Genomic DNA, 23,385 nt, shown 5'->3' on the forward strand with positions numbered 1-23,385 from the left:
AAATGTCCCCCAAGGGAGAGGGACTTAAAGTATGCTCACGGGAGTCGCCGGCTGTGGGTAACAGTATTAGGATTTTATCAAAGTCTCTGATTTAGGGGGAAGGGTCTCATTTGTAACTAATTATAGAGGAACGGCCATTTCATACGTGTTAACAGGGAGGACCTGGGTATTTACTGTATTTCTTTGCATATCCCAAAACTTTCAGCCACCCGTTTTGGCCGAATGAATTACTGATATTGTATTAAACATTTTCTAATTAGCTATTTTCGACCTAAACTACACCTTCAAACCATTCCAGGAAACTGAAAACCCGGACCTGAAGGGTCAAGGAACGCCAAAGAGAAATCGTCCAACGGCGGCGCCAGGTCAGTGGGGTTGTCCCCAACCGCCTCAGACAGGGTCACAGATGCCATGGTTAGCGCAGCGGAATCGACAGCGACCATTGTGCCAAGTCTTTGTATATAGGCTGGCGCTTGAACATCATGGACCAATCTGGCGAAAATAGGCCCATGCCTTGTTTCCCACGCCGACGTGATAGCAGTTGCTAGCGCCAGATTCGACTTTTCTGAGGCATCAAACAACTCCTCGTGATAGTGATATACTTTGGAGACTAGCTCCCAGGCCTTTTCAACTTTGTCGCCCGCTGGCTGCCGAGATAGCCGAGAGACCATGAAAGCGAAGAGATCCAGCTGAAAGTGCATCTTCATATACCAGAGAAAGCCGATCCGTTCAGATGCCTCATACTGGCCAATCGATTGCTCAAACACTCTGACAGCGACTAGGAACAGCTTTTCGGCCGGTTTCAAAGGCTGAGAGCTCATATTGCCCACCTGCCCTGGAGGCATGGAGGCCATGATATGTACTCTGCTGAGTATCTGGGCTTTGATGTGGCCTACCAGTTGGTAGACGTTTGGATCCGAAGGGTCTGCGAACCGGTCCATAATATGGTTGAGCCTGCCTTCGACTTCCTTGGCCAGGCCCTGTAGCTCCGTGAGTCGATCTGGTGCTTGAGGGAAAGCACTGGTGATGTCGATTTCATGTTGGATTACACTGGCCTCGACGTTCGGTCTTTCTGCAAGAAACTTGCCCATGCTGTAAATCAAGAAGGATACAGCCATCTCACTGGGTCCATCTCGGTCCCGGAAATATGTCTTTGAGTCAGGATTTAGCTCCGAGTCGTTCAGGTTTGTCGGCATCTTGCAGTCGCCAAGTGAGGGCATCATGGATGGTCCTAGGCCTGATTTGAGACCACACCGGGCATCTAGCATGTAGATCCGCCACCATAGCCGGCGTCTGATTTCTGCCTCAAAAGGCGGTAGTCCAAGAGCTTCACCATCTCGGTGGAGCCCCATCTTTTGTGCGATACGGACACAAATACCGCTGAATATCCAAGTGGCATGGGTGTCATGATGACCTTGAATAGAAAACTACCAAAAACTTGATTAACACCTGAGAGGTATTACATAAGTCTTGCCGCAAACTTACCAGATAAAGTACCAGAGCCTGAAGTGTTGTCAAGCTGGCCGATCTGAGAAAGTTGGCCCGGCGGAGGCGAACTCGTAGAGCCTTGGCACAAGACTGAGAAACCTGTCTTTTAGGTCGCCCCACAAACTCTAAGCACTCATCGTTTGAAAAGGTGAATAAAGCGGCGTTGTAGATAGAGAAGAGTAGGGCTTGTGTCGTGTCTGACAGGCCGCTGCCAGAGGTGCAGGCCGCTTCAACCACGTGGAGTTGAGTGGATGGCGCGTGGAGAATCTTGGTGACTGGGTGAACTCGATTTAGAAATACTTTCCAAAGATGAAAAATTTGACTGGGCAGAAAACGAAACTCATCCTCGGTATCGGAATCTGGCGATAGACCTTCGTCATCCAAGCCGTTGTCTGGCGGTGGAGGTGATAGTTTGTTGGGATCCACGTCGACCAACTCGCGCATTGCTCCAAGCTATTCATCAAGTTTGTTAGTAGCATTTCACTTCGTGGCATCTCAAGTCTTAACTACCTCTTCGTGAAGAGCAGCCCACCTCGGGCTGTCGGTAAAGTTAACCACTCCATCTCCCGGCACAAGCTTGCCTGGCACTATTGGTTTGGGGCCAACACTTGGCTCTCGAGGAGACGAAGAAGAAGGAATTTCTTGCTTGCTAACTGCTTCATATTCCTCGAGGAGCTTCTCACAGTGGGTGAGCCGCGCCAGCAAGTCGGGATTTGGACCCCTCTTCTTGCGAGGGGGAGGGGGTGACCTTGGTCTGCAGAAAGCGCCGACCTGAATGTTTTCAATCAGTTTCTTCTATACTACGCCGTGTGGTATGATTGAAAGTAGGGCGGAATGTCAAACGAACCTTTACACAGTTGCTACATGGGTATTGGCGATCACATCCAACTTTGCGACGATGGCAGAGTGAGCAAACTGGTAGAGGCAGAGGTAAGGCCCCAGGTAAAGATGAGGGCCCAGATGAGGTCGCAATCGTAACAGTGGGCGCCTCCATTGAATCCTGGAAGCTGCGGTTTGCTGATGCTTCAACAACCGAGCGCAAAGGGGTGGACTGAAGTAATTCAATACTGGCGGATAATGGGGCAATATAAGTCCGACCATGGAGCTTCTGAACCAGCAAGAGGAGGCTTGATGGCTGATGACGTGTCAAGGGGGCTTTGCTGTGACTAGGGTACTTGACTGGCGGCCTCACTGAACCGAGCTTTCAAGCCACAAGTCTGATAAGAGCGATCTACAGACTACCGGTTGGCTCGTGTAGCGGGTAAATAGTTCGTTTTATGCTTGGTGATGGTCATGGCCAGTAGCTCATCTTGGAATTTAGGTTGAGGTGGATGAGCACTCGCTTGTCCGTATTGGTGTGTTTACTGGGTGCAAAAGGAGCTTCTACAGCATGTGGAATCATATTTTTTACAGTCTCAAGATTTCCTTTTGCATTATTTAAGCTTGAAACTTAAAACTGTTGCTTCTTTGAAGCACCCTGTTCAAACCTCGAGCACCTGCATTAAACAAAACCTGCAGTTTCCAACCTCGGCCACATTTTGAAGGCAACGTCTATTAGTGATTTTCTATAAATTTTAACAACCTTAAACGAAAAATCAGATATGACTGACTGCATGATTTCATACACCTGACTCCATCTCCTGCAGCTGACGGTCAAGCTCCTGGCTGAAGAAGGCCAATTGCTCACCACTCAGCTCCGTGTCCAGGCGTCGCTCAACAATGGCACGAACTTGGCGTTTCGTGATGGTGTCGAGATCTGCCTCCTTGAGAGTCCACTTGATCGAGGCTGAGATAACCTCGTTGCTCAGTCCCGGCTCGTCTCCACCAAGCCGGCTCAGGGTTCGAGTGGTTGTCAAGCCCAGTCCGCTTTGTGTCCTGAGAGTATCTCTCTCCCTTCCAGGTTCATTAAAGCCAAATGAGGTTTTTGGCCTCTCGGTTTGTGGTGAATGGGATGTCATTCCCAAGGTCATCGTCGAACGTCGATTCCAAGACCCATGTTGGCCGTAGCCATCAATGCCGATAGCGGACTGGTTGCCCTGCATCACCGTAGACTGGGCAGGGAAGTAGGAGTTCCGGATAAACGAGGCGTCTGGCTCAGTGCCATAAACGGAATTTCGTGGAGTGTCTTGATAGTATCGATTCGGAAGATTGTTGACCACGGCGTAATCACTCCATCTCTGCAGCGGAATAGAAGCAGGATCAAAACCTTCATCATCATCAACAGCAACAACTTGCTTATCGCCCTTTTCACCAATGACAACACGAGTATTTCCCCAGGAGAAATTGTCTTGGTTCCAGAAAGAGTAAAGAGGGAGGAAGAAGGAATACACCGGCAATGCCATCAGGTAGATGATCATCCAGCCAATGTGCTGCCACTGCCTTTTGAGAAGGAACAGTAACGCCTGGAGACCGTAAGTGGCCGCCAAGAGGATGATGGAGATCATGGGAAATTGTCCCGTGTTGGTGGCGACGCGGTATATGAGATACACCAGATACACACATGTAGCCGGAAAGATGATGGTTCCGAACAAGTCGGCAAAGACAACGACGCGCATACTGAAGCAGCACACGCCGCACATGTTTTCCAGACGCATGAGCTCAACCAAGTTGTGGATGGTCGAGTTGATCCATCTTCTTCGTTGAGAGAGCAATACTTTCCATGACTCGGGGGCGACAGTTTGGCACTGGGCTTCGGGGAGAAATTTGAGCCACATGCGGGGGAAATGCTTGATCATGAGCGTTGTCAAGTAACGGTCTTCGCCGAGGGAGAGGAGGTTCTTGAGATGGAGGGTTTCGACGTCGCAGACGGAATAGTCTCGAAGGACAGCGTCTGAAACGATGAGAGGCTTCTTCCCGTCAAATGTTCGCAAACGGTACATCGTAAAGCTAAAATCGTCAGCAAAGGCTCATGGTATGAGAGATTAGAAACATACCATCCAGGCAAGCAAGTGACGGATCCAAACAGCGACTCAAAAGCCTTGGCCAAATGATGAGATATGAAATACTCATAGATCTGAATCATGGTCCACCAGCTCTTTTCGTCATTTTCCAACCTCGTTTCTCCGCAAATGCCAGCAATCTTTGTATTGTTCGCACAAGCGGCAACAAGATGATTCAACGCATCTTCATGAACAGCCGTGTCGGCGTCGACCATGAGGAGAAACTCATACAACCGCGGATCAACACCAATAACATCGTTGATGTGGTGAAACATGTCGAGTTCCAGCGGGTTCATGGGTGACTCATGGTACACCCTGTTCAGAAAGCTCAACAGAAGCATCTGGGAGTCTCGTTTTCCGCGGTTTCCGGGCTTGGGTCGTGTTTGTTCGGATTCCTTGCCGACTTTGGCGATGACAATGTATGGAACAATATTCCCCTCGCATTCATACAGACCAGAATAAACCTTGCCGTAGTTCAGCTGATCGCTGCCTGATCCGATCGACTTGAATGCTCGGGCTGCTGGATCAAGTTTCGGGTCGCTGCCCAGAATCTCGAGAATCAGTTTCGAAGTCGGGCGATCGTTCCCCTGGCCCACAGCAATGCCGTCGCAAATGACGCATATCAGCTTGCGTTTGTTGTCGTACTTGAGACACGTCAAAGAATCGATGGCCCTCCGTAGAGACTCCTCGTCTTCAGTGTACGCGGGAATCTGACAGATGACAAACTTGTCCTGCATCGACGGGCGTCGTTTGGAACCGAATCGGAGTGCTGCCAGGAATTTGACCAGGATGATCGCACACACCATGACGGTGAAAGCCAGAAGAAGCCAGTTGTTGACCTGACACTTGGCGCTCTCTCGAAAATCCGAGATGCCTTTGTAGCTGATGGCCTGGATGCAACGCCAACTCGCAACAACATTATCGTGCTTGGTCTTGTTGACTGTGTCCGCAAGCATGATATCAAGCTCCTCCTTGATATTCTTTCCAGGGTTGTCCTTCCAAAGCTTCGAAACCTTCTCATTCAAAAACTCGTATTTCTTGTCGTTCTTGTAAAGGCCTTGGGTGTAAAAGTAGTCTGTCAGATCGTAGATCTTGTTGCCGTATTTCGCCCACATACGACCCTCCTCGGCTTCCGCCTTGAACTTGCTGTCGGAGTAGACCAGCTCGCCATGGTAATACTCCTTGATGCCGGGCTCAAAGTTGGTCCAGTACCAATCATCCTTGGATAGGGCACTTGTCGAGTCGAGGCAGTAGTAGCCAGAGGTGTGCACAGCTGTTGTGTATTCAGCAGTGGTATTTGCCCGCAGCCGAGTTGTTTCCGCGATACCAAGCCCCTTGCAAGCCATGTTCAACGGAGGCACAAAGTATTCATCCATGTCAAGTCCAGCAAGGGGCTGCATGTTAGCTGTGGTGGTCTCGATAGCGGTATCGCTATGTTGGCGTTTCCAAAAATCCGAGATGTCATAGACCTTGCCATGGATGCTGACCCAGAAATCGTCCTCTCCCTGATGCGTAGCAACTTCCTTGCGGTTCCAGGCCTTGTCCGAATTTGGACAGAGGAGCTTGCCGAGACCAATCATCCAGAAGAGGATCAACGCATTGAGGAATATGATGATAGAGAACAGGGCCAATTTCTCACGCCATGCCTGTCGAACATCCGGTCGACGCATGCGGCCGAGATGTGTAAGAAGAGGTGATGGGATCCAGAAGGTGAGTCCCCAGACGAAGCCTACCCAGAGGCGACGGCTCAAATCGACTTTCTTCGTTTCGATGCGTGTCGTTTTCGCAAGCTCCGGATCTTTTGACACAAGAATTGTATGCTCCTTGGGCGAATCGGTGGTCACCATATCGATGAGAGATTCTTTCGTTCCAAGCTGAGCTCCGGTGACGGGAGTGGTGTCTTCACGATCTGGGTATGTTCCAAGCAAGAGGTGATCCCTACTTCCATATCCGCTCTGGTTGAGACTGAGACCAGAAAAGACACTTCCAGGTCTTGGAGAAGGGAAAGGCTCGCTCCTGAAGCCAAGCTGACTCTGGCTCCCCTGTTGTCGAATGAGGGCCAGCTTCATGTCGAGCATTCCTTCGGCTTGCCACCAAGCCTCCTCACTCATCCACACACGATCTTGGCCGATAGCAAGGCTGCTGTTGTGCCATCCCCTCTCAAGCGCCCAATTGTTGATGTCATCCTTGCTGGAAAGATAACCGTGAATGGCCGAGTAGCGCTGGAGGAACTCGTCCATGTCGAAATCAACTGTGTATGCCGGATTGACAAAGGATCGATTAGTCCAGTCTCGTAGGCGCCATGATACCAGCTGCATGGATACGTCGCTTGGAGACCATGGAGCGGTCAACAGAGGTGATGCCACTGAGCCGGGTGTGGTATCCGATCCAGGGTAGAGGCAGAGATGATACCAGATTCTGCTAGAGTCGAGAACATCCCGCAAATCTAGTACATGTCGTCTGGGCTCCGTGCTCGTCTTGGAAGGGAGAATAATCTTGAGAAAGCTATCATCCTCTGCGAGAAGAATGAGCTTGTCCAAGAAGGAATGTTGTCCCTCTTCACACGTATCCTCTGCCGTCTGCTTGTCAACAACGATCTTTTGGTACCATGGACTTCCGGCCATGGCTTGGCAGGCGTCTTTCCACACCAAAGGATCAACAGAAGGAGTTGCAATACCGTCTTCAATAGCTTCGGCATTGATGCCAAAAGACTCATCGAAGTTCGTTTGCAGAGCAACAGCCCTTCCAAAGGATGAGTCGGGCATGTCGACGACAATAATCCGAGTACTTTCGCTGTCGCCTACCCCACCAGCCATGGGGCTCTCAGTACCAAGCCGGGGATGGCCGATTTGAGATGTGATGGCCTCATTGCCTTTGACAATGACCCAGTTGACAAGTGCTTCGTAGACCTTGCTCATGAATGCGTGGCGATCGGAATGAGAGAGACCGACGAGTACCTCAGGCTCAACCCCCAACATGATACTGGCCTCCTCGCAGGCCTCGACAACATCATTGCGAGGGGCATTCGGGTCGAGCGTGTTTCCGAGTGTGAGTAGACCTGCGAGGGTGGCAATGAGCTTGCGGTGGGTAGAGCCTTTGATCCCAATCTCTCTGATTGCCTGCCGGAAGTCGTCTGCCGCTGCGCCATCATCAGCTGCAGCAAGGTGTGCGGGTGGTCGGTACGTTCCAGATGCAGCCAGGATAGAGTATTGTGATGCCGGTTTTAGACTCAGAAATTCTCTCTCGGCTTGCGTAGATACCGATGTGAGGAGGTAGTAAAAGACATCAAAAGCACGATAACCGACTTCCTGGGCAATTCCCAAGAGACCACTGGTGATATCAATGCCATCGGTGGGCATCGATAGGGAAGCATTTGACACTCGCCCTTCCAAGCTCACATCCAGAGTGAGGGCGAGTGCGGCATGTCGTGAAGTTGACGGGTTGTGGGGTGTGACACAGTGAAGAAATGGTTGCAGGGCGCGAAGTGAGGTAAGAATCGAGGACGGAATAGCAAAGGGCAGTGTATCGAGAAATGGGAGAAACAACGAGGGAGTTGAAGGATGAAGAGACCTGCCCTTGTCATCAATACCTGAATTCATACCATAATATCCAACACATACTGCAATAGAACACAATTGTTCTCAAGCCGACGTCGAGCATGTTCCCATACTTTCTCGCCTAGCAAGGTGTCAACGATCGGCGTAGCTTGGCTCGAGGTATGCCAAGCGTTGGCAACGACGCTAGTTCTAGCATCGAGTTGGTAGGGTTTCGAATGGGAGTATGAGGTATGAATGGCGTTCAAGAGCGTGACGTTTGTGCTATGTATCGATCGAGGACGAGGAGAGACGTGACCGAGGTTGGGCATATTCGGACTTCCCTTAGCTTAAGATCGGAATCGAAATCAACGAGGGTACTCAAGCAAAGAAAGAGCGAAAACTATACGAAAACTAGACCAACCAATAACAGAGCGGATAATTCACAAGGCAGTACTTTTGGGAGCGAGGGTTGAAGTTGGCTAAATTGAACGAGAGCTGACGAACAGAAAAGTTCCACGCGAGCCGCATCATCTTATACCAAGCTCCAAAGTCCAATTATCAATCATAACAAGTCCGCGCAATCGCATTTGCTTATTATTAGAATGTATCAGGCCTGGCTTACAAAGTATACGAAGCCCAGCAACCGCAGCAACTCGTCAACATCACGACCGACCAACCAGCAGAAACGGCCAGCCGCTGAGTCATCGGTAGAGCTCCCGAGAGCGAATCAAGGGCTTAGTTCGATATCTTGAACTTCCCGCGAGGATCCGCTTTGTCAGCGGACATATCGGCAAGGGGGCGTCCATGCCACCCCTCCCGTATTCATCGCCAAGATGGTTAGCTAGTGCACGCCATTTTAAGCTTGAACCCTTGCTCATTCCACCTCATTGGCTTATGGTGATAAGTCAGCGGAGATTGAAGAAACCAAAGTGCCGGGTTCATCTTGTCGTGTACGCGGGCCCATCTCCTTGGACATATCCGCCTCCCCCCTTCCACTTTGCTCTTTTACATGTCACCCGATATCTTCTGTTTCCAGAGTCCAGCCGCCTGTCTCTCTTCCTGAGGAGGCCGCCTTTTCATTTCAGACATCTGGGAGGTCATCTTTCTACTCCACATTGTTAGCGATCGATCGATCGACCCCTGTCAGTCAACATGGCTGGAAAATGGGCCTGTGATGGGTGCCACAAAAGAAAGGTATGAGGCCCGATATCCGTTATGCAGACTGACCTTGATATACCCCACTCGTTTAATCTTTGTATATCTCGGCTCTTCCGTCTGATGCGCATTGAGCTACTGTAAAATGTCCCCGTAGCTCGGTCCGCTCGCTAACCCTTCCTGTACCAGATCCAGTGTGACCGCACGTCACCGAGGACTCCCTGTGACTGGTGCGAGCATCATAACCTTCTCTGCACCTTCTCCAGGGCCAGGAGAGGAAAGACACGGATACTTGCCAGGTAACTATACCTACACCCCGTGCACTATTGAAATATTGCATTCTGATATGTTTCATCAAGCCGTAATGTCCAATCTCGAACTGTTCCCATGCCTACTGGCACCCTGCCCAGCAACGGCCCCCAACCCCTTGTCCCCAACGAGCAGCTAAATAGTCTCGACGCCACCATCTTTCCCATTATACAAAACGACACTACATGGCAGGGCAACGTGCCTTATCGAGACATCCTCACAACGAGCCATGAACAACCATCCATCACACCTGAACCTCAAGCGTTGACACCCCCCAAAACTCGTGCCCCTCGGACAGTCACCAAGCCTTTCGGACAGCTCTACTATGGTGGTTGCCACCTTGGACAAATAAGTCTTGACAAAGGCATACCGCAGTTCTCCGAGGAAGGTCGCAGGTGGATCCTTTCCAAGGCTGGAGACAACTTCAAGTCAGAAACACTCCACCGACCATCAACTCTTCATAGCCCCGTCACACTCTCCCAAGGCTATTCAGGGGCTTCCCTACTTCCGTCTCGACACACAACCCATCAAGTCATTGCCGCATACTTGAATTCTACATTCAAGTTTGCCTTTCCGTTCATTGATGGCACCTTGTTCAGCGAGACCATTGTCCTTGCCTATGAGGGTCTGAACGTTACGGCATCCCTTGAACACCTGAGCGCCAGGTGCTGTTTTCTTGCTTTTCTCTCTATTATTGATTGTTTCAGGGGACCGGAAGACTTTCCGGATATCGATCCTGAAGCATGCTCAATAGAAGCACAACGGTTACTCACTGAGGTATTGCTGGATACGAACCTCTTGGGTGTGCAGGCTGTTCTGATGCTGGTAAGTGATGACTGAGACCATCATTGGTATGTGCCTAAACTTGCCCCGTCTAGCAACTACACGAAGCGCACCTGGGCCGAATGCCGACGGCTGCTATCCTCAACGGGGTTGCCTGCAAAATGGTCATAACGCTAGGGGGTCACGTCGACGTTCCCAACCTCCCCGATCATGGCGAAGCTTCCCGGGAAGAGCGCGAAAGATGCCATCTGAGAGCGCTCTTCTGGATCTGTTACCTCCTTGACAAAGAGATTGCTCTAAGAAGTGGCCAGCCACCATTTCTAACGGACTCGTACTGCGATCTTACACCACCAGACAGAGGCATGACCCATTTCTTCGCTGATGGTACAGGCGAGGGTCTCTTCCCATATCTCTTTGGAGACATAGGCTTGAGTCGCCTCAAAGGCAAGGCGAACCACCAGCTTTACTCGGTTCACGCGAGCCGGAAGCCAGATGCCGAACTGTTACGCGACATCCGTGAGCTTGATGAACAACTCGAGGAATGGCGTTCTTCCATGCCGTCGCATATCCGTCCCTCACTGTCCATGTCTCGATCGTCACTTCCGTTACTCCAAGACACCGACCTGGCGCATAGAATGCATACTATACTTGTCCACCTGGAGTACTTCTACCTGCTCATCACTATTCATCATGCTAGTGGAAGATGCACCACGATGAGCCCCATGCAGGTGCACACGGAAGGATCGAGTGCCGCAGCTCTAGACTCTAGTCTTGCTCTCTGCCTGGAAGCAAGTCGTTCTACTATTGTCTATCTCAAGGCAACGACTTCCTGCGTGGCAACTGAAACCTTCTGGTATAGTCCTTCTCCATATTCTGATTGGAATAGAGGCCCTCCCCGAAGATTGATGTCCATCTTCACAGAGGCCTTTGTTTCACCCCTCTACAACATATTTACTAACAGGTTTGCTCCTAGGATCGTACAATTCTATCCCACGGTCGCGATAATCACGCTCTTCCTCAACATCCTTATGAATCCCCTCGATGGCCAAGCTCAGAAAGACTTGGAACTGCTTGCTTCAGCCGCTGACATCTTTCGCCTCATGCCCGCGCGCCACTACACGCCTCAACGACTTGACCAAGTTCAGGTACTCCAGAGTTTTGTGGTTGAACTCGCTCGACTGGGGCGTTGCGCTGTGTATAAAAAGGAGGCGGAGCTTGGTGGTCGATGAGAACCTTTATTCGTTCACTATGATGCCGGTGCTGTGTTTCTCTGCTACCGCAATCGGTATGTAAGATGAGAGGTCATTTTATGCTCTAGGTCATGACGTTGTGTGGTATTAGGTCTTGCGACAACACGGAACAAGGGCGGGAATTCTGCTTCGTTGTAGCATATCCTATTATACATTGAATTCATTCATTCACTACACACCAGTCCATTTCTTACTCTTTTCCCATAGCTCTTCCTCCTTGGCCTTGTCCTGAGACCAACTTGCGTATCCATACTCAACAGCATCCGAATCGGGAGGACACAGGCCCGACTTGGAAGCTCCCTCTAGATACAAACCCCCTTGACCTTCCAACTCAGCAGAGACAGCGCCATAAATAGTTGTTGCGCAAGCCTGATCCTGAGACATCATGTACTTCTTCAGCCTTTCGTCTCCCTGGCTGAGCGCCTCTGTCTCAGCCTTGGAGAACTTTTGCAGGTTCGGGCTGATGAAAGCGCCTGGGTGAAGTGTGTAGGCGTGAAGGCCTTGGGCACCGTACAGACGCTCAATTTGGTTCGTCATGTAAATGTTGGCCACCTTGCTCGAGGCGTAAGCCATCCAGCCGTTGTATTCGCTGTTATCAAAGTTGATGTTGTCAAGTCGACAAGGTCCATAGCGATGAGCAGCTGATGAGACGGTTACAACTCGTGAGTGGAAGTTAGGCGACGAGCTCGTCAAGAGGGGGCCCTTGAGTAGGTAGAAGAGCAGAAAGTGGGAGAGGTAGTTTGTCTGAAACTGTAACTCGAATCCGTCCTTGGTCTTTTCGTATGGAGTATTCATAACGGCCGCGTTGTTGATGATGACGTTGAGCTTGCCTCCGCTCTTCTCGCGAACGGTATCAGCGCATGCACGAACTGTGGCGAGGTTGGCTTGGTCCATGTGAAGCAGGTGGATTCGGTCTCCGTGGTTTTCAAGTAAATGACCAAGTGCCTGTTTGGCCTTGTCGATATTGCGAGCCGTTCCAAAGACAGTGGCGCCAGTTGACGCGATTGCTTCAATGGTCTTGATGCCAATTCCAGCAGAGACCCCGGTGATGAGGACGACTTTGTCACCCCATGCACCCTCGAGGGCCTCGCCTTTGATGATTTGTATGCTAGTTACACGCGAATCTCCAGGCCCGTTGAGGTTCTCCCACCGATTGCGGTCGGCATAGCGGCCGACTAGTTGAAAGGGCTCGTGTGAAACCATGGACATTTTGAGTGTTGTATTTTGATGGGCAACGAGCAATTGATGTTGCGAAAAACGTGCAAGAGCGAAGATGGAGTTCCAAGTATCCCATTCGTCCAAAATGAAGTGTTTGAGCCCTATATAGATGGAATCTTTGAATACCCAACAACGTATATCTCTTTCACGGGCATAGGAGTTAAGCGTCAGAGGAGTTAAGGGCATAGCTCCGGACATGGCAGGGATGCTCGCTGCTGGAATATAAAACAACCAACATGGCTGGTGGCAAAACACAACCAACAACTCAAAGAATCCGAAAACTACCTCGTAAATTGATGAAACAGGCACTGATCAGCGCCAAGTCGATTTCATCCTAGAAATCCCCAGACTATGATCAAAGATCCGCCAAGCCAATTGAGGCTGAAGATCCGAGATTTGGCTACAGTATTCGACCCAACAAATTGACACGGCAGGGTGGAGACGCTAGAGGTCCCTTTAGGCCCTGATCATGAACGGGGTTCAAAATGAATTATGTTTCGGAGAGTGATATCCTATCGCATAAAATTAGCGTAGTTACCGTCTTGTACCTAAAACCCCGTTATGTTTATAGCTATTCCTTAATAGGCGATAGCCCTGACCGCTTTCCCTACCTATTATATGGTTATAGTTTGTTGGAGAAACAGAACACACCACACCACACAGCCAGATCTTCGCGAATTCCTTTCGTGACCTTTCAAAAGAGGGATCTCACACACTGTCTCGTGATCTCAATAACATAGAAAATAGTAAGGGCAAATGATCAATTGATAGCAATAATGATTACGCCGAGGAAGAAAGCCTGAAGCTCCCCTTTCTCGTCATGATCGATGAAGATGATGATGATGATCAGAGGCCGCGGCCTCTGACCTTTTTCTACGTACAAGAAATTGCCCAACGGCCCAAAACGGCTTAGCACTCATTTTCCCCAACTCACAGCTCCCCACGAGGCTTTGACACCTGTCCTCACGGTCCCAAAAGCCTCGTCAAACTTATCCCCCCCTACTTCACGTGTTGTTCCCATTGCGCCTCACCCAGCGCCGCGCCCGCCACATGACCATTCCAGATCAATTGATCAAGTGTCCCTGCTCTTCTGCCGTTTCTTCATCCTCTCGTCTCGGCTCTCTTTTTGACACCGCAGCAGGTGTCCAAGGCTGGGCGGCAGTGGCCAGAATCTCGTCCCACTGCGAGGGTCTCACCATCCCGCCAGGGAGGTGAGTAGCGTAATTGCCGGTCAGCAATCGTTGCGTAGGCCGGCCACGCACCATACCGAGCCAACTCTTTTCCCCTGGGTTGACTGACATGATCTTTGTCCCCGCCCCAATCGCCTTCCGCTTTGATGCAGCTTCCTCATCGGTCTCGTAGTCTGAGCAAATGAAATCTTCGGCTCCGCGGACGTAAGGTCCTTCTTCGACAACAAAGGGACGCCCGTCTCTAGTTTGACCCCATCCGTAGTCAATTATCATTTGATCAGACGGACCTGGTGGCTTCTGTCCCGTAGTCGTGTCTTCCACACCCTCAGATGAGGAGGGGCTCCCGGTCTGCTGGTACTCGGAGCCACTGTTCGACGAAGGTCGTGGCCGCTTCGGAGTCCCCAGGGATAGATTACTGAGGGGCTTGCTTGGGGTCCAAGGCTGATCCTTCTGATCAGGAGGTGCAGGAGTCGAGGATTTGTCGGCTTGCTTCTGAACCCTGGGTCTTGGGCCGACCGACTTCTTCATCGGCTTCTTCGTCTTTGGGTCGGGCTCATCGTCGTCAGTCGGGACGACTACCCCCTCTTGGTAGATAGGGAAATTGTCCGTGATCTCCACGCCTCGGTCGGTATACCATTTGATCAGTTGCGCAGGGAGGTCAGGAAATGCGACTCCGGAGTTGAGGACTGCAAATGGCCCTGGCCCTTGGGGAATTTCCACCGTATTGCCTAGACCGGCCCGGGGGAATTGAGATCAGTCGGTGGGATTGCCAGTTGCTAATGTGGCTGATATCCCTCACATCTGCCGGCACATATCCTCCCCAGTCGGTGTAAAGCTGGTCTCGGGACACCGTCTGAGCGAACTCGACCGGACTGTAATTGATCACATCCGCGTAGAGGGATTGCCGCTTTACAAAGACCTTGCTGCGGGTGCTCTTGCGCCAGAAGTAACCGTCCTTGATCCCCAGCTCGTCAAAGATCATAGTCTGGTAGATGCCCTGAATCCCATCCAAGTTGTCATTGTATAGGATGTCTCTGGGCTTTCCCCCTTTAGTCCACGAGTCCGGTAGCCAGTCACGGACCAATAGATCAAATGGTTGCGAGGGTACTACCTCGTTCCCGTCAATGTTCAAGGCTGTGGGGGGGGGACAAATCGTGGCCAACTCGCTTGAAGTCACTCCCACGAGCCCTCTAAGGGTTTGAAAGAGGCAGAACGTGCTGAGGAGACCGCATTCCCATCCCCCTCTCTGTGGAGTCAAGGGAATAGAATGGAAGTTGAAGTGGTATGGTTGACCGGCGCTTGCAAGGTGTTCTCGCCAGGCGATGGAGGCGAGCTTTGCACGGAGCTTCTGATCAGTTGATACAGTATCGAAGTGATAGAAGTCGCCCCCTGACCCTGTCCCATATGAATGTGGTGAAGTGCTTGTTGTACCTGAACCTGAAAAATCCCACAAAGAATCTTTTTCCCTCTGCAGGCTTCACGCCACCTCCGAATCCCTCCAAAACCCATGTCATGGTTTGTTGGCACTCTCTCGTAGTCATCGGGGAGGAATGGCGAAGGCTCCTCCCAGTCGGAGTTGTATTCTGGCTTCTTCGCTTGGATGTCGATTTCGTATCGTGCAACTGTAACGACCTTTTCGAGGCCATTCCCAAGCATTCGCAGTACCGCTGAGATCGAGTCATTCAGGAGCATCTCTCCGTCCTTCTCCAGGTCCTGGTGTAAGCGCCACAGAGCTAGCGCATGTTCCCCCCCATGACACATTGTAGGTGGGATTATTGAAGTAGTTCCTCTGGAGCTCATCCTTTCCGAGCTTTGATTTGATCAATTGGCGATCGTCTGTTGTACTGGGGTATTCGAAGGTGGCAGAGTCCCAGTGGTCCCATTCCTGTCGTGGCTGAAAGAAGGGCGGCTGCTCAGATTCATACAACTTCTCGATCGTATCAGGGGCTGGTCTCATTCTTCTCGAGGAAGCTTCCTGCTCCTCCAAAGTGATTGACCCGAGCCACTAGGTAGGCCATCTTCCCTTTCTTCATGAACCGCGAGTGGTCAACGGGGGCGAAGAAGACGGTTGGTTGCGTGAGTGGAGGCATCTTGAAGGTTCAAAAGTGTACTCGAGGGTGTAGAGTTGTCGCTGTGGGAAGGTCTTTTCGTTGATTCGTGTGTGGTATGCGCAGTGTATGGTTCTCGTGTAGTTGCGCTTCGTATGATCAAATGGAAAGGCGGTCGATCGGTCTTTTAAGCTCGTCGGTTCCGGGGTGCGAAGGGCTAATCCCAAGGTCGGTCACTGGTCTGCGCTGATCTCGCTGTTGTTGGATAAAGAATGTTGTTTTGTCAGGGGGAGTAGATGCGTGCTCTTGAACAGGCGGAAAGGAGGCTTTTGTGTTCTGATCAAATGGTCGGCGCGGGTGATTGTGAACAAGGAGCGGGATGTGTCTTTGTGTCTCGAGGAAAGTGAATGAAGGGTCGGTTTGTGTGCGAGGTGTGAAAGAAGGCTGGTGTGTTGTTCTCCTCTTGTGAGGCTGTCCAGCTCTTTTTGTTGTGTGCAGAGGGCGACTGTGAATCACAGCCTTCCACTCAGAGGTCACCTGAACACGCCGCTCCTCTTACTTCACACATTTTGACCTTACACGCATATAACTCTTGTGTGCTCCTCATTTTCTCATTCTCCTCTCTTTCAACTTCACCACTCTTGCCTGCGCTTTTGATCAATCGATTCACCATGTCTGCACAGACTCCTCACGAGATCCTCGCCAACAAGCGACGGAACGTCCTTCCCAACATTCGGACTCTCGCTCGGCCTCAGCTCTCTCACACTGACTTCCAGAGGGGCACCTCCTCTCAGTGGAGTGACCGTGGCGGTTTCAAGGTGACTCCTGCAGAGGCCCAGACGGCCAACCTCCCCAGGGCTAGTTCCCGTATCCTCTCTGCTCTCGATAGCCTTTCTGACCAAATGATCAAACAGGTCCACGAGTGCCTCAGGGTCTGGATCTGTTCTCGCTTCGCCCTTGACCGAGATGGCTTCCCTCTGTATGTCGAGCTCGCTTTTGACGACACGGGCCGTGAGAACCCAAAGGCCATCGCGAAACGTTTCTTTGAGCGCTGCGGCGCTCCCGATGCTGTCATGAGAGAGCTCATTTCGCTGATACCGAATCGTTCCCTCCAGACCATCTACATCCCTGCCGACTTTGCCCATCCCCGTGGATGGTTCTTCAAGCAATTGATCACTCGCCCAGAGCACCGGAAAGCTCTTGGGATCGCCCTCCTCGGGTTCCGCAACCCCATCTTCTGTCGACACTGCTGCCAGTCCTACTTGACCAACATCAGCTGGAACAAGGAGCATATCCTTTACCCCTTCTCATCTTGCGTCTCGATCAAGGGTTTCATGGGCGGGAAGTGTGCCAACTGCGTTTGGCACCAGAAGCCTTGCGAGTGGGAGTTTCTGCCTGGGTACCAGCCAAAATCCGCCACTGAGGGTCCTTTGGACTGGCCTCTGCAGGGGAAGGATACTCCAAAGGATTCGTCCGATGAGGTTGGAATTGATCAATTGAATCGGGTGTCTTGTCCTCGCATTTCCTGCCTGTACCCTTCCGAGGATGGGAATCAAGAGCAGGACCGTCAGCTTCTCCAGGGGATGCGCCAACTGGCTCTTGATGAGAAGGCTGACCCTTCTGGGTTCTGGAAGGGGTTGGATTTTGGGTCCTAGGAGCTTTCCCGCTGAGGGATGAATTTTGAGCGTGGTAAGGAGTTGTCGTTTTTGCTTGACCAATGGTAGGGTCTGGCTTTGTGTCCATAGTTGCTTTCAATTGATCATTTGCCTCCATCTGTTCCTAATCTCCCTATCGAGTCCTTTGTCTAGTTTTGGTTGTCTTCTGCGGGCTTTGTGTCGAGCTTATTTCTCAATGAACAATAAATTCGAGTGTTGCGTCTGAATTGTCGTGGACTGTGTCGCGGTTGTCTCTTGCAGTGTCCCGCCTGTCCTGGACAGCGTCCTCTGTGTCTTGGGCGGTGTCTCTGGTGTCTGATCAAATGATCTGTGTGTCTCTCGTAAAATGAATGCCCGGATTTGTTGAAAATTCCGGTGGTTGTGTTGTGGTACTAAAACTTTCTCCTCCGTCTCGTCCTTCCCCACTAGAAACCTAAGGATCCTCACAGGTTTCTAGTGCCACCCCTCTTTCCTCTTCGTTTCATTTCAGAGGCTTTCATACTGAGCAGCTTGCTCAGCAGTGAGGCCTGGAAGTTGCACTTCTATGCGTACTGGAGTGTTTCTCCTCGGGTATGGCATCTCACTTTTTTCGCCAAGATCCTCCTCCCCACTATCTTCCTCCTCACTTCCATCATCGCTTGCTTGATCAACCATTTGATCATTCGCTGCTTTCTTGCTTCTCGTTACCCGCATGTTCTCTTTGTCTCCGCTTCCCTCTGAACTTTCTTTCTCCTCTTTGAGCTTCTTGAGGACTTCCTCTTCATCTGACTCCCCTTCCCACCAGCCATTTTCGTCCTTCACGAATTTCTTCAGGTGATCCCCATGGATAGATTTTGTGATCTCGTAACCATCAAGTGTCTCGAGCTTGTAGTGATTCGCCCCGTCATAATGTTTAAAGATACGAAATGGGCCATACCACTTGCGTGCCATCTTCATTTTTTGTCGACATATCATTTGATCGGGGAACGTCGAATCTCAATACCAAATCCCCAACCTTCAGAGGGGTCTTTCTCAACCTGTGGACGTTCTTCTCGTTCTGCTTCTTCGCAACTTTCGCCCTGAATGCACCAATCTTTTGCCGCGCTGCTTCTACGTCTTCACCTTTTCTTTCAAGGATTCTGACCCTCGCAAGGATGAGGTCGTCTGCCGTAGACACTTCATCCCAATTGATCAATCGCCAAGTGGGAAGATCAACCTCCAGGGGGTACGCTGGCTCCCATCCGTGGATGAGATAGAAAGGAGAGTGTCCGTGTGGTGCTTTCGCAGCTGTTCTGTCGGCGAAAAGCGCTCTCTCTAGGTTGTCGTACCATCTTGGCTTCCCTTTTCTTTCCATCTTCCTTAAAGCCATCGAAATAGAGTAGTGCCCTCTCTCATTGATGCCATTAGCTTTGGGGTTATACGGAGACGTGACGATCTGCCGTATTCCCAATTCCTCGAGCAAGGGTGGAAATTCCTTCTTGAATTCGGGCCCACCATCCACTACTGCCACAGAAATCATGCCAAATCGGTAGACAAGGTTGGCCGCAAAGCGCCTCAGTGCTTTGGCCGTGATCTTCTTCAGAGGGATCGCTTCCACCCATCCTGTCATATCGCATCTTGCCTCCGCGAGGTACTTAAACCCTTGGTCTAGTGGCATATACTGGCAGTCGAAATGAACCTTGATCATGGGATCAAATGGTTTAGTGTGCTGGACGGCCTCTAATGGCCTCCAAGGAGCGTGGGCTTGACAGGTGGGGCAGCACCGTACTGCTTCGGAGACCTGGTTCCACATGCCATTCCAGAAATATCTCCTCTTCGCAAGGTTGTAGGTCACTTCCCTGCCCTTGTGACCGCTGTCGAAGTGATACGATTTGATCAACTTCTTCTGCATCTCCGGGTCATCTACCACCAGCAGAGGTGAATCGTAGTCCCGTTTTGCTCGCTTCCAAAGTCGTCGTCCTTGAACAAAGAAAGAAAAGAGCCTTTCTTTTGAACCATTGTAGTTGTGAACGAGTCAGCCCCTCAGGCTTCTCAAAGGTGCACAGGTATTTGGCTATATCCCTATGCTCTTGAGAGTAGACGCCATCCAGGACGTCAGGTTCCCCGTTGACGTGAACTATGTTGAGGTGGAGGTCAACGAAGTCTTCAATATCTCCTTCAACTTGCGCGTCCAGTTGATCAGATGGTCCCGCATGCTTTCGTGACAATCCGTCAGCCACGCGGTTCTTCTTTCCGGGTACGTGTCTGACTGTAAAATCAAAGAGAAGAAGGTAACTGATCCATCTCAAGACGAGGGAACCGGGCACGTCGTCTGCTTTGCCGTTGATTTGGTGGACCAATACTTGCGAATCAGTCTCAAGGACAAAGGGAATGCCATAGATCATGCCCCTAAGGCGGCGGAAGGCATAGAGGACCGCCCTGCACTCTCTCTTTGTCGCGTCGTACTTAGTTTCGGCTGGGTTCCATAATCCGGATTCGAATCGAATTGGTTTCCTTTTCCCATCGATCACCTGCATTAAAACGCATCCCCAGCCTAAAAGGCTTGCGTCGACCATGAGGATCACCTCCCCAGCTTCCTCGGAGTAGTTAAGAGTGATAAGGATCGGCGGTGCCGTGATCCTCTTCTTCAATGTCTCCATGGCCTCTTTTTGGTCTGCTCCCCAGACAAACTCGGCGTCTTTCTTCAGCAGATCCGTCAAAGCCTTCGCAATCCATGCGAACCATTTGATCCATTGGCGATAGTATCCCACAATGCCAAGGAAGGACCTTACCTCCCCTACGTCGAAGCAGTCTTCCCACTCCAAAATTTTCACAACCTTCCTCTCTTCTGGCTTCCTCCCGTAGGTCCCACAGAGGTAGCCAGTAACCACTGCCGTTTTTCTGCAAAACTGAGACTTCTGGCCTGCAACCGTGCAGCCTGATAGCTCAATGTTCACTAGCACTTTATCGAGGTTGATCAAGTGCTCCAGAACAAAGCGGCGTATTCCTGGGGCTGCCTCCTCCCCACCGTAGTCCGTTGTAGGTCCCCTGACGCAGATATCGTCTAGGAAGGACCGACAGACGTCAGGGATCAGGTCTCTCAAGATTCGGAGGATGTTTCGGGTGAACTGGGCGACTGAGTTTGTGGCTCCTTGCGGCAGCGTGCACATTCTTAGTAATCCAATTGGCGTCATGAAACTAGTCAAGTCTCTGCTGACCTCCGCTAGTTCCATCTGATCATATCCTGAAAAGAAATCCAGGAGTGACAGCATCCTGCACATGGCAAAGTCTGCAGAGAACTCATCGCAGCCTGGAGGGATAAGGCTGTCCCGTATTGTGTGTTTGTTCATCAATGTAGCCGAATTGATCAATCGAAACTGACCGTCCTTTTTTCTGAACAAGGAAGAATGGGTTCCTATAGGGGCCATGACCTTCTTCGAGGATTCCTCTCTCCATCCGGGTTCTCAGGAGTTTGATAACCTCCTTCTCGCACCCTTTGGGGATAGGTATGCCTTTTTGCTTGCCAGGCCTTGTGCTCAACCACCCTGATGACCTGCGGCGGTGCGACGAGTGGGTCAAGTTTTCCGCACTCTGAAAATTCCCATGCAAGTGCCGCTTCTCTGTTGTACATGATCTCGAGGAATACATCCAATTCTTCGCGCGTGAGGGTGCCATCCACTTGATCAATTAGTCCTTGGAGTCGCTCTTTGTAGATCCGGGTTCCTCGTTTGATGTCTGAGAATTTTGGCGTGATCCAATCTCGGTATTTCGAATCCTCTTGCAACTTCTCCTTTGCCTTCTCCCACTTTTTTTGGCTTTCCATTCTGGGTCACCTTCTGGGGTAGATCCATCTGACGGAACGTCATCTCTCGGTGGATCTTGACGCCTTTCTTTTTTGTAGAGAGTATTGACCAAGATTTCTTCCAACTTGCTCCGGTCAGGCGGGTCTTTTCCTTTCCGTATTTCATACTTCTTTCTTGCCCATTTTCTGATCAAATGGTTTGCATCCTCAAGGGCCACATGATATTGCCTGATCGTCTCTGCTTTGACAATACCGATCACCTCCTCCCCCCGACTCCCGACTCAACCACCGTAGTGACGTCGGGACGTCGTCCGTTCCAAACCACTCTCCCAGTCAACCTCAGGTTTGGAGAGAAGGTTGACGTTTATTTTAGCGGCACGCTGTTGTCCACGCCGTAAGTTGGGGCCTCCCACTTGATGGACCCTGCAGCCGGGGTGACGACACGGGTGTTGCCTAGTTGGCATCGGAGGAGCATAGAACCGTCTCTTGTCGAATGATCAAATGATACTCTCGCCGAGCGGACGAATGGCATGCCGAGGATGAAGGGAATTGAGATTCCCTTTGAGGGCGCCACGTACATCCTCTGCTGGATCCATACATTGCCGAGGTACAGTCGAACAGTAGTCTGGCCTAGCATGGTGATTTGGTCCTGGGAGAAAGACGTGGTTGAGGCACGGGCTGGAGCAACTTTGAGGCCGCAGGCTTTTTTGCAAGCTCCTGCGAAATGATGTTCCCTTCGGAGCCTGTATCCACCATGGCTTCGATGACCTTGCCCTCCGGATTATCGAGTCTCACAAGAATGCGAGGTAGTTCCTGGGACTGGGCGACTCTCTTTGCTTTGGCCCTCGTCCATCAGTTCGATGTTATTAACCATCTGATCAGTCGGTTCTCTTTCCTTGGCTGTGGGCGTGGTCTTCCCTGAGGTCTCCGTCTTGTTCTGACGAACCTCCACCGTCTTTGTCTCTTCGTCCGTTGTGCCCGCGTCGGTTGTGACGATATAGTCTCCGGGCTGAAGGTCCTTCGTATTATCATCGGTTCGGTCGGTTTGGCTTACTTCGTCGATGAGAATTACGTTCACGCCGGCTCTCTCGCTGATCGCTGTCCAGTAGGCCTCTCCCCAGTCTTGTTCACCAACTTGGACCGCATTGGCGCCGTTGGCCTTTTTGATCAGATGGTCCCCGCCCTTCTCCGGTGGTATACGGCGCGGGTTCGATGTAGGTGATCTGTTCCACGCTGTTAGCAATGTCTTGGCAATCTTCCGCTACCTCTCTGCCTAGTTGGGGCAGCAATGTGAATAGCTTATCAGCTGGAATCGAGATCTTCTTCGTTCGAAAGTCATCTCTCAGCTCCTGTATGATTGAAGCCTGCTTTTCCTCAAGCGTTTGAAACCTCTGGCTCTTCTCTTTGCCTGTAGCGGCTGGTTTCTCAATTGGAGTCGACTTCCTGATCGGCTGAGCAGCTTCTTGCACTTCAGTGATATCTTCGACATGGACCCTCTTCCTTGCATTGGCGTTGACGGCGACAGTCGTAGTGGTAAGCGTCTGAGGCGCCCCTGCTTGATCAAATGGTGTGGGGTCTTCGTTGACCAAGATCACATTAGTGGAGGTTCCAGGCGGCGGGTTCTGGCTGTCCAGGATATCTCGGTCCCCACGCGTAATTTCCTTAGGCAATCGATCAAACCCTTCTGGGGACTTATACTTCGGGCGGTAGAGATCCAAGGCCTCGGGGTTCTTCCGTATGAAATCGTCAATGATGTTGTTCTCTCGGGCTGGGTTGGTGTGAACCTGAGCCCGGCTTTGTTATGTTGTTCAAGCCGCCTCACCAGTGGGTGTAAATCTGATTCCGGGAAGCGCATCAACCAGTTGTGGACGAGCTTTCGGACTCCGAACTTCTTGAATTGGTACACAAGATTCGGCGGCAGCATTGCATCACCCCTTCCGAGGAGGGCCGCTCCACCTTGAGGGTCGTAACTCGCGATACCGGCGCTTTTATCATAGGCCAGGTCAGCACAGGTGTCGGGAAAATGGTTTCTTCCTGCGCAATACCAACACGCC

At 51.1% G+C, this 23,385-nt stretch overlaps 5 protein-coding genes across 5 annotated transcripts; 1 reads left to right on the plus strand and 4 right to left on the minus strand.

Annotated features, from left to right (window-relative positions):
• Positions 1–284: 284 nt before the first annotated feature.
• NCS57_00202400 (Zn(2)-C6 fungal-type domain-containing protein) lies at positions 285–2,506 on the minus strand (the record flags this gene model as incomplete). Its single annotated transcript, XM_053052065.1, has 4 exons — positions 2,336–2,506; positions 1,999–2,283; positions 1,486–1,941; positions 285–1,427 (listed from the first exon to the last, which is right to left on the minus strand). The coding sequence occupies exons 1-4, from the start codon at positions 2,480–2,482 to the stop codon at positions 285–287; spliced, it is 2,031 nt and encodes a 676-aa protein (XP_052917311.1). The 5' UTR covers positions 2,483–2,506.
• A 601-nt stretch (positions 2,507–3,107) lies between these two features.
• NCS57_00202500 (Chitin synthase) lies at positions 3,108–8,026 on the minus strand (the record flags this gene model as incomplete). The annotated part of the gene is made up of 2 exons (XM_053052066.1): positions 3,108–4,374; positions 4,422–8,026. The coding sequence occupies 2 exons, from the start codon at positions 8,024–8,026 to the stop codon at positions 3,108–3,110; spliced, it is 4,872 nt and encodes a 1,623-aa protein (XP_052917312.1).
• A 1,089-nt stretch (positions 8,027–9,115) lies between these two features.
• Positions 9,116–11,439, plus strand: NCS57_00202600 (Zn(2)-C6 fungal-type domain-containing protein; the record flags this gene model as incomplete). Its single annotated transcript, XM_053052067.1, has 4 exons — positions 9,116–9,157; positions 9,308–9,417; positions 9,478–10,252; positions 10,306–11,439. The coding sequence occupies 4 exons, from the start codon at positions 9,116–9,118 to the stop codon at positions 11,437–11,439; spliced, it is 2,061 nt and encodes a 686-aa protein (XP_052917313.1).
• Positions 11,440–11,631: 192 nt separating this feature from the next.
• Positions 11,632–12,669, minus strand: NCS57_00202700 (uncharacterized protein; the record flags this gene model as incomplete). The annotated part of the gene is made up of 1 exon (XM_053052068.1): positions 11,632–12,669. One exon carries the CDS (start codon positions 12,667–12,669, stop codon positions 11,632–11,634), a length of 1,038 nt encoding a protein of 345 aa, XP_052917314.1.
• A 5,388-nt stretch (positions 12,670–18,057) lies between these two features.
• NCS57_00202800 (uncharacterized protein) lies at positions 18,058–20,810 on the minus strand (the record flags this gene model as incomplete). Its single annotated transcript, XM_053052069.1, has 3 exons — positions 18,058–18,501; positions 18,554–19,509; positions 19,562–20,810. The coding sequence occupies 3 exons, from the start codon at positions 20,808–20,810 to the stop codon at positions 18,058–18,060; spliced, it is 2,649 nt and encodes an 882-aa protein (XP_052917315.1).
• Between the last annotated feature and the right edge of the window lie 2,575 nt (positions 20,811–23,385).

Source organism: Fusarium keratoplasticum, chromosome 2 (genome assembly GCF_025433545.1).
Source record: "Fusarium keratoplasticum isolate Fu6.1 chromosome 2, whole genome shotgun sequence".
Lineage (NCBI taxonomy): Eukaryota > Fungi > Ascomycota > Sordariomycetes > Hypocreales > Nectriaceae > Fusarium > Fusarium keratoplasticum.